The sequence below is a fragment of the Adiantum capillus-veneris genome, unplaced genomic scaffold, assembly GCF_014529385.1.
Source record: "Adiantum capillus-veneris isolate H3 unplaced genomic scaffold, ASM1452938v2 Hic_scaffold_445, whole genome shotgun sequence".
NCBI lineage: Eukaryota > Viridiplantae > Streptophyta > Polypodiopsida > Polypodiales > Pteridaceae > Adiantum > Adiantum capillus-veneris.
The window spans coordinates 43,228-52,930 of record NW_028221532.1 but is presented as its reverse complement, the minus strand read 5'-3'; the positions used below and the strand labels follow the sequence as shown (position 1 = coordinate 52,930).

General features: G+C 40.3%; 1 protein-coding gene across 1 annotated transcript; it reads right to left on the bottom strand.

Annotated features, from left to right (window-relative positions):
* Positions 1-296: 296 nt before the first annotated feature.
* Positions 297-1,333, bottom strand: LOC147416854 (uncharacterized). The gene has a single exon (XM_086508021.1). It carries the CDS (start codon positions 1,306-1,308, stop codon positions 742-744), a length of 567 nt encoding a protein of 188 aa, XP_086364147.1. The 5' UTR covers positions 1,309-1,333; the 3' UTR covers positions 297-741.
* Positions 1,334-9,703: the final 8,370 nt, after the last annotated feature.

The window sequence follows — 9,703 nt, the reverse complement described above, 5'->3', positions numbered from 1 at the left end:
GAGGCTGGTTCTTTGGTTTATGTTTTTGGTCAAAATTGTCATAGATATTTAGTTGGCCTTCTTTGGGGGACTATTATATTCAAAATAATATCCTTGATGGGTAGTATGGTGCATCTGATAGTTCCTCTCTCTCTCTCTCTCTCTCTCTCTCTCTCTCTCTCTCTCTCTCTATCACAATCGACTTGTTGTGCTAAGTTGAGCTTTGACAGAGAGATCCTCTTTTAATCCCTTAGATTTAGCAAGAAAACTAGTTCAATGTTTTGAATTAGTGAGGGCAACGTGGGTAAGGGGGTAATTATCCATGGACATAAACCAAGGGTATTCTGCCTTGGCTATGTGATCCATTGGGGCTAACATGAGAGCTTGTGACCATATCTGAACGCTCCCTTTGTGAAGTGCGTTGAGTATGTTGTTGAGTTTTGTTACTCAAATTGTAGAGCACCAAAATGCTCAAAGTGTCACACAAAAATTGATGTAGTGAAGGGATTTTTCTAAATGGATACAATTTTTCTAGATGGATACAATTGTAGAATTAGAGAAGAAGAGAAGAGAAGAGAAGAGAGAGTTAGAGAATAACATGGCTCTTATTAAACGTCTACAAAGGCATGATTCTTGTTGAAATGCCTTTCAAAAACATTAGATGACTATCGAAAGACGCGAGTTTTGAGGAAAAAATACGAGATCAATGGATTAAAGTATTCAGTAATTATAACTCCAATTGGGAGCATAATTAATTATTAATTAGGCAAAGATGAACTTGTAAAGGAACCAGAAGACGGCGTTGCCGAATTCGTCAATGGAGACGCCGCCCAGCGGGGTGGTGAAGGCGTCGCCAGTGACGAGCTCGTAATCGCCGGTGCCGCCCGTGATGGGCTTGCTGCTCAGCACGCCGATGTCCTCGATGCCAATGGCCGAGAAGCCTCCTTTGTAGGGCAGGCTCGTCCCGTTCACAATGAAGGTTTCCGTCACGAACACACGACCCCCCGTCAGCTGCGACACCGTGAACGTGCCCTGCACTCTTCCCAGCAGCTCCGAATCCACGTCCTTCTTCTTCAGCAGCGGCATGTCGAAGCAGAAGATGTCGCCGAACTGAATTTCCGCTTCCCGGACCTGTGAGCCCCCGCAGCGCAAGGTATTGTACCCCTGCGTGCTGTTGGCCCCTTGAATCGACAGCACGTTGTAGACCTCGAATGTGGGTATCTTGTTCTTTATCAGCTTGCGTGCCGCCGCCTCTGCCTGCGGGGCCGAAAGCAGCGCTGCCGCAGAAAGCAGCAGCATTATGGAGAGTACCTGCCCCCTGCACGCCATCTCTCTCTCTCTACCCCCCCCCCCCCCCCCCCCCCCCCAGTTCTCTCTCTCTCTCTCTCTCTCTCTCTCTCTGTGTGTGTGTGTGTGTGTGTGTGTGCACGAACAACTTCTACGCCCGCGGTGGCTCTTATAACACCTGGGGCGGCTATTTGGCGGTGCAGCACTGCAGACTCCAGAGGCCTGCAGCTCTTTTATATACATGAGTGCTAGCGTCTAGTATGGTTTCGCTGACACGACTTTTCAATCTGAAAATTGCCGTCTACTTGCTGAAGATCCTCCAATTGAGGGTCAATAGGAGACATTTTGTCATGACACTTGGCTAGACGTGGACATGTGCTCTCCCGTTGCAGATCGCGCACAACGTTTGCATAGGTACCCCTACAACGTGCAAACATTCATCACCAACCAATCGACCTCCCTTTGAACGTGCAAACCTTCAAAGGGCAGCTAATATTGGATTGTTAATAGCTATGCCAGTGTGATACCTGTCCTGCCCTCAACACTAAGTAACGCATAGCATTAAAGAAGGGGGGTAAGGGGATCCACGGTCAAGAAGTGGACATATTGTTATCCACACGCACATATTTTTACTTTGAGTCGTTTTTTTTCGATTTTATTATTGAAACATAGACGATGTTTGAGTTTAATATGTGACCGGGTTTAATTCGTGGTCGAGTTTAGTTTTTTAAGTGTATATCTACAGTTGAGATCTCTCTGATTTTTATGCGCGAACTTCTCTACCTTCGATCCCTTTAACCCCAAAACCCAACCAAACCCCCCCTATATGTTACTTAGTCCTAAGGCTACCCGGGGGGGGGGGGGGGGGGGGGGAAGAGAGAGTTTAAAAAGCAAAAGCTCCTTATTTTTTGGTCTGCGGTGTCAAACACATAAAGCTCCATTATTTTTAGGACGCTCACCGTCTTTAGTATATAGTAAAATAATTAAAAAGATAATTAAAGCAAACTCTATTGACAAGCTGGTAAGCTCTCCCTTATTATATAGTGCTCATCATATGCCAATTACCAAGGTGGACACTCATCTCATCACCCAAAGGATGACACCTCCATAATCATGTAACCAAGACTACCACTTGCATCAACTTTGGATTTTTTTTTCTCTAAACATTCCACACATATGACCTCTTTTTCTCGTTCCAAAAAAGATATACATGTGGACTCTAAAAGCGGGGGTAAAAAGCAAAATGCCAAAAGTTTTAAGTGGCAAATGTACAGGATTGAAAATGGCAACCCTTCCTCAAAGTCTTCTTCACAGACATGGCGTTTTTTTATTGGCAAAACTCACAATGGTGAGAGTAAATTATATGGACAACCACAAAAACTTACATAATCTTATCACGCTCGTGTCGAGCCATGACATCTCTAGGAGGTCATTGGTACAACGGTTAAAAGGGGAGCCACCTGCGAACAAACATAGGGTCCTTATTTATGAGAGTCAATTAAAGCGGTGTTAATTAACTTGTTCCATTTATCAGAGTTCTTATATTTTTCAAAGGCCAAACATGGTAAACTCCTCCTTCATCTTCCCAATTACGTGCTCATACTATCTTGTGGATTCATGTTTTTGGTAGGTTTGATTGGTGATTGGTAGCATGACAATTTTTTATAACGTGCTCTCGATCCACAAAGCTAGCTTATAACCTCTAACCTCTTAAAAGCTTGTAACTTTTTTTGGGGATACTTATTCTACCTATAGAGTTGGGTTTGAATGACAATTTTTTTCCAAAACTCACAAAAGTGAGTTACGTTATGTTAAAGATATCAAAAGGCTACAAGGTAATCCTGGCTCACAACCCTAGCAAAGGCATCCACAAGATCATAGCTCGATACACGAGATATTACAGGGTTCAAAGTAAAACCAAGAGCAAGAGGTGCCACAGACTCAGGTTAGCACTAGCCTTTTAGAAGAGCATTGATGGCCCATTACCATTCGTTTAGGTGCTTTCTTTTATCAATATATATGATTAATATTTTGCTTTCTTGGACGATCTCGGAGAAACTAGCACACGAGAGACAATTCTTGAACATCCAATAGATCTTGGCCTTTCTTGAAGCAGAATAATCTAACAATCTGTATGAAATTTAGTAATGCTTGGCCTTTAATCCTCATCCCTCTGAGAATCGGGTCGTTCTTGAAGAAATCAATCTTCCTAGTCTTTTGTACCCATTTGCACATCTTCCCTGCCAACCCACATATAGGTGGGCACTCCTTGAGAAGGTGAACGAGGTCCTCCCTAGTCATTTTGTAGCCGCAACATCTAGCAGATCCAACTCTCTGGCGGCAATCTTCAGTCTTGGTGGCAAGGCCCCCCATAGCACTTTCCAAAGAAAAATTTTCATAATCAAAGGCCATTGTATCTTCCGAATGTTATTTGTTATCACCTTCCACCTAGTCTCTAGTCACTGCTTCCCCCAGAGCTTGTTAAGGGGGAAGAACCAATCAGGCGGGATCATAAGATAGTGGTAGATGTCCTTGGTCTTAGCTTTGTAGAAATGCATATCCTTGGGCCACCACCGAGCCTTCCATTTCAACAATAACTCCCCACACACCAGCATACAGTAATTGCCTAGCCCATCCAAAACTCTGTTGACCAATAGTCTTTCGGTCCCGTTAAGGTGGAGCTGGGTAGACGAGTGGTGCGCACCTTTTCAACTCCTGTTGATGTTGTTTCAACAAAGGACCAGATGTCTAAGCCCTTTGTTTTTATCTTTCTAGCTATTTCTCTTTAGAAGGAATTAAGCCGAAGGCTTTCCACTTTGGAAAACCAAGGGGACTAGTGAGTAATGGAGTAGTACCTTGCCACCTCTCCCCATTCAAGTGCCTCCAAAGCTCTATTACACTTTCATACAATCTTGCATGTTATGCCTCCCAGTCTTAAGCTGGCCCACTGAGGGGCAAGCAATTTTTCATGTACCTCTAGGTTTTTCCACTAACCACCCTTACCAGTAAGTTTTTCCTTGTCAATCAAGTCCTTCGTCGTGGTGGGTGTGAATCACATTATAAACGTAGCTCAAACCAAAACAAAATGTAATATTTTTGGTCAATTTTCATGAAGTTGGCATTAGATCACCCCAAAACACAATTTATTGACCTCTAAAGTTCTACTTAGCTATCGTATATTGTTCTAAAGGTGTTGTTATGATTCTAAATATTGGACAAGCTATGTATTTGAAGATACAACCCATCTATGAAAACTGATTTGCTAGGAAAATTCACATATTGATTAACATTTTGGAAGTGTCTTTGCAATCAAAAGGAAATTTTGAGTGTGTTTATAGATTTTTAACTATGTAACTCTTTGTCCTTCAATTTTGAGGCACAATAACCTAAATAGCAAACAACACAAAGAGAGGAGAAATTCCCCATTTTACTAGAATTGGACTCATTTTGAGCTAGTACTATGTTTTTCAAATTGCTAAATTTCACTCAACAAACATGGTACACTTCAAGCTTGGGTCCAAATAAAAGCATACGAATCCAATTTGCTTCCACTTGATAGTTTTACATTCCATGCGGAAGGCCACAGAATCAAAAGCGAGTTTTTTCATTTGTGCAATTTTTGTACTTTGTAGAGGTGTATTCCCAAGTTGTCTTAGGGAGACATGTTTTGATGTTTTTGGTGATTTCTATGCAAAGTGGAAGAATTTATAAAGGTAATGATAGGTGCACACATACAAACATCGATGATAGATTAGCAAAATGAGAAAAATGCACTTTTTTGTACTGGATCCTATGTTCAAAAGAAATAGTTTTTGCCTACAACAATCGTTAAATTTTATCACAAACTCGTTGATGTGTATGGGCAAATATGTTGTAATTAGGGTTGTAGGGAAAGAGATAGCTTGGAGAAGATGAAGGAAGCTCAAGGCACACAACGGAAAGTGTATTACTTAGTGTGCAATAGAAAGATAAGATAGCCCTAGAGTGATGGGCATACATACAACGCATGGGGGGGGGGGGGGGGCCTCCTAGTGAGGGGAAAACCTCAAGCCCAAACCCACATAGCAATGTCTCTATGTAACTTGTCTGACACAAGGCAATACCGCCATCACACTGCTTAAACTGTATGCCCAAGTAATGATGCAACAGTTCCAAATCTTTCATCTTGAAAGTAGCATTAAAAGCATCCTTAAATTTAGCAATATGTCTTTCATTTGTTTTAATGATCAGCAAATCATCCACATAGAGAACGACAATATGAAGTAAGTCATTCTCATGTTTTACATACAATGTGCTTTCTATTGGACTGTTATGAAAGCCTTTTTTGACCAAATGAGAATCAGCTTTCTCATACCAAGTACAAGGAGATTGCTTCAACCCATACAAAGATTTCTTACATTTGCACACTTTATCCTCTTGTCCTTTCTTGACAAAACCGCAAGGCTGCGTTACATGAACTTTCTCATACCAAGTACAAGGAGATTGCTTCAACCCATACAAAGGTTTCTTACATTTTCACACTTTATCCTCTTGTCCTTTCTTGAGAAAATCGCAAGGCTACGTTACATGAACTTCCTCAGATATGTCACCATTCAAGAAAGTAGTAACAATGTCTGGCTGATGTACATCCCAACCAAAATGTGTACATAGAAAACATATAGTCATACAACAAGTAGGAGCAAAAATTTCTTCATAATCTATATCTTTTTGTTGTGCATAGCCTTTTGCAACAAGTCAAGCCAATCTCACCATCCAACTTGTGTTTCAACTTTGTAAACCCACTTTGTACCAATGGCGTTTTTTCTAGGAGGCAAATCACATAAAGTCCATGTGTCATTTTCTATAAGTGCATCATATTCAAAATGCATGGCAACCATCCAATTTAATTATGTGCTTTATCAAAAGATAGGTTCATCAATATCACATAAGCTAGACACAGCCAAACCATAACAATCTGATGCATAAGATGCATGGTGAGAACTTGAATGAGTATGACTAGACAAAGGTGCATACAATTCACTATCAGACAAAGTATGCACCAACCATTTTGGTATATCTCTAGCATGCTCATCTACATCAGTAATAGGCTGATCTGTAACATTTTCAAAACCCCCATAGACTGTACATTTATCTCATTGGAATTTACATTAAAACTTCCACCACAAAAGAGGCCATAAATTGTCATAAATGTTTTGTGAGCTTACATTATTGTCTATAGTACATGATAGTAAAGGCTGAATAGAATCTTCCATAAACATAACATCTCGTGACTCCAAGATACACTTTGTTTGTGGATGTTACAAATTGTAACCTTTTATTTCAACACTATAACCAACAGAAATACATTTGACAACCTTATCATCCATTTTTTTGCATTGTGTTTGTGCCACCAAAGCATAAGCCAAACAACCAAAAATGCGCTTGTGCTCTATAGAAGTCTTTATATCATGCCATGATTCATATGGAGTCATAGACTGAAAATATTTTTTAGGCTACCTATTACGTACATAAGTGGCACACATGATAGCCTCAAGCCCAAACCAATGCGGAGAAGCTTGAATTTTGGCCATACATCGTGCCATTTTCGTAAGTGACCTATTTTTCCTCTCAGAAACACCATTTTCTTGTTCTACATACAGCACTCTACATTGGTGTCTTATCCCACAACTAGCCAAAAATGCATTGAATTCATGAGACGTATACTCCCCACTCAATTGGAATTGAGGGTTCCCTTACTACATTTTGAGATATTTTCAGCCATAGCCAGAAACTATTTCAAGCACATAAACACTTTGGACTTTGCTTTAAGTGGATACACCCAAGCATGCATGGAGTAATCATCGATGAAAGTCAGAAAGTAAAGGGAATTGCCCAAGGATGGAGTTTGCATGGGTCCACAAACATCACTATGCACAAATTGAAACTTGCATGTGGCCCTAACTGAACCATTCTTTGGAAACTTCAAGCGTTGCAACTTACCCAAAATACAACCTTCACAAACATGTTTGGCAGGTGCTTTAAGAGGTGGCAAAGAAGCAACCATATCAGGTTTTTGCAAACGTAGAAAACTGGAGAAACTTAGAGACCCAAAACATGCCACACATGTGAATCTGGAGCAACTGACATGCTTGTATAATGGACAGTAGGATCATAAGTACACTCTACACTAAAAGTCCACTCTACATCCACATCAGCATCACAATATCCTTTCACAGAAGACTCTACAATAGTTGCGCTTGTATTGGACTGTAGTTGATCCAACCTCTTTCTTTTTAGCCTCTTTTGCCTTGAATTTTGGACACTGCTTGATCAAGTGATCATTAGCTTTACAATAATGGCAATGCTTATTCTTTTTGCCCTTATCACCAGAATTCCCAGATGAAAGCTGCCAATAGAAGCATTGGGAATAGAAAAATGTCCACTCGCAAAAGAACCATGAGAAGTGGTTACATTGCTCTTACCACCTTTTCTTTGAGCAATAATAAAAGTCTGTTTAATTGCACGCTGTTTAGTGCTATTTTTTTTAATGTGACTCTTCTGACAATAATGTGCATAATGCATCAAACTAGAAAACTTCACAATTTCCTTGGGTCATAAGTCAGTAAGTACTAGCAAAATTCTGGGAAGAATCTAGCAAAGAATCAAGAATAGTCTGCACAAGGAAACAGTCAGAAATGACTGCCTACAAAAATAATTTGCTCATTTATATCCTTGATACCAATAAGGAAAGTGTCCATTTCATCTTCCTCATGCATAATCTTCGACTTGAACTCTTTATGCAACAATGCAATTTTAGCCTCATTGCGACTCGCATAAAGACCAGCCAGAATATCCCAAGCTTGTTTGCATATTTTACTAAGTGAATGTGAGGAGTAATAGTGCGCTTCACAGACAATGCAATCAATGCATGAGAATATGCATCTCTTACATCCAACAAGCTTTCTCACTCGTAGGAAAAATAGTTCTAGCAATAATAATCCTTGCAGTAACACCTGCAACATCCTCAACATCATCTGTGTCCATAGAACTAGGATGTGCATCAATGCCTTGCAGAATGTTCAAAACACCCTTTGACACAATACCATGTTGCATCATCTAAGACCACATAGGGTATTTGTCCCCGTCCAATATATCCTCAGTAAAGAAAACATCTTGAACACATATGTGTTGTTGTTAGCCATGACAAATGCATGCACCCAATGTGAAATCTGCCCAAAAATAGGAGAAACAAAGCAGGAACAACACATGCTTTATACGAAAAACCATAGAAGAATATAAGGGACCTGTTACGAAGGAAATAACAATGGAACAAATCTTGTACAAAATGACAAAATAGCATGTCCATTACTACCTGTACTGGAAACGGAGGCCGAAATGAGCCCAAATGAGAATTCGGAGAAAATTGAGCTCTATGACCTCACCCGAAGTATTTGTTGACTTGTTAACGCTTTCCAAATCTCACAGGATTTGAAGAAAGTGAGTAGGCATGTGTTGGAGATGCTCGTGACTAGGCCTAGGAGGATGTAGCCTGCTCTGACACCAATTGTTGGAATTAGGGTTGCAGGGAAACACACAGAGCTTGGAAAAGACAAAGGAAGCTCAAGGAACACAACCGAGATTGTATTACTTAGTGTGTAATGGAAAGATAAGATAGCCCTAGAGTGACAAGAGTATATGCAATACACGAGGAGGAAACCTCCTAGCGAGGGAAAAAATGCCATGGAGGTCCTAAGTGTGTTCACACACATCACTACCACATGTATATGGTGTCAATAATAGGCTTTTTGTTTAGAGATTTTTGTGCCTTGTCTTTGAGCTAAAGTAAGGACCTCTACAAACATATACATATGATAGGAGTTTTCAAAACCCTAGAACTTTTATGTCCTATTGTTAATAAAATCCGATTAAGTACACTAGTCCCCTTGGCTCTCCAAGATTGGAGACATCTTCTAACCCTTTTTTGGAGAGAAGTTTTTAGAAAGCTTAATAACAAGGGCATTAGACATATAGGCCAACTTTAGGACTATAACAAAAGCAGCTAGAAAGAAATGGATCAACTAGATCTGTAGTTTAACCTTAGTGGGACAAAAATATTATTGATCAACAATCCCTGGAATGGGTTAACATGTGGTATTTATTCAATTTTGAGGGGAAAGCTTGGCAATGGCCTATGAACAGACATTTTTGGAAATCGCAAACTAAGGATTTGTACCTCACCCTTATGGCTTCAAAGAATTGGCTCTTCCTACTTAGTAAGTATTGGGGAAAAAAATGGCTAGGGTCAAGATGGGAGACGATCATGAAGAGAATATGGAACGCTCAATGGCCGCATGGCATGAAACTTTTCTTTTGGAAGGTACTTTGGGGAGCCAGGCCAACTAGAATGAAGGTTCTTGCTAGGGAAATTGGTCTAGGTAGATGCTCACAATGTAGAACA

Bases quoted from the DNA above. Each gene is read 5' to 3' on its own strand.
- LOC147416854 (XM_086508021.1), bottom strand. From the start codon at position 1,308: ATGGCGTGCAGGGGGCAGGTACTCTCCATAATGCTGCTGCTTTCTGCG.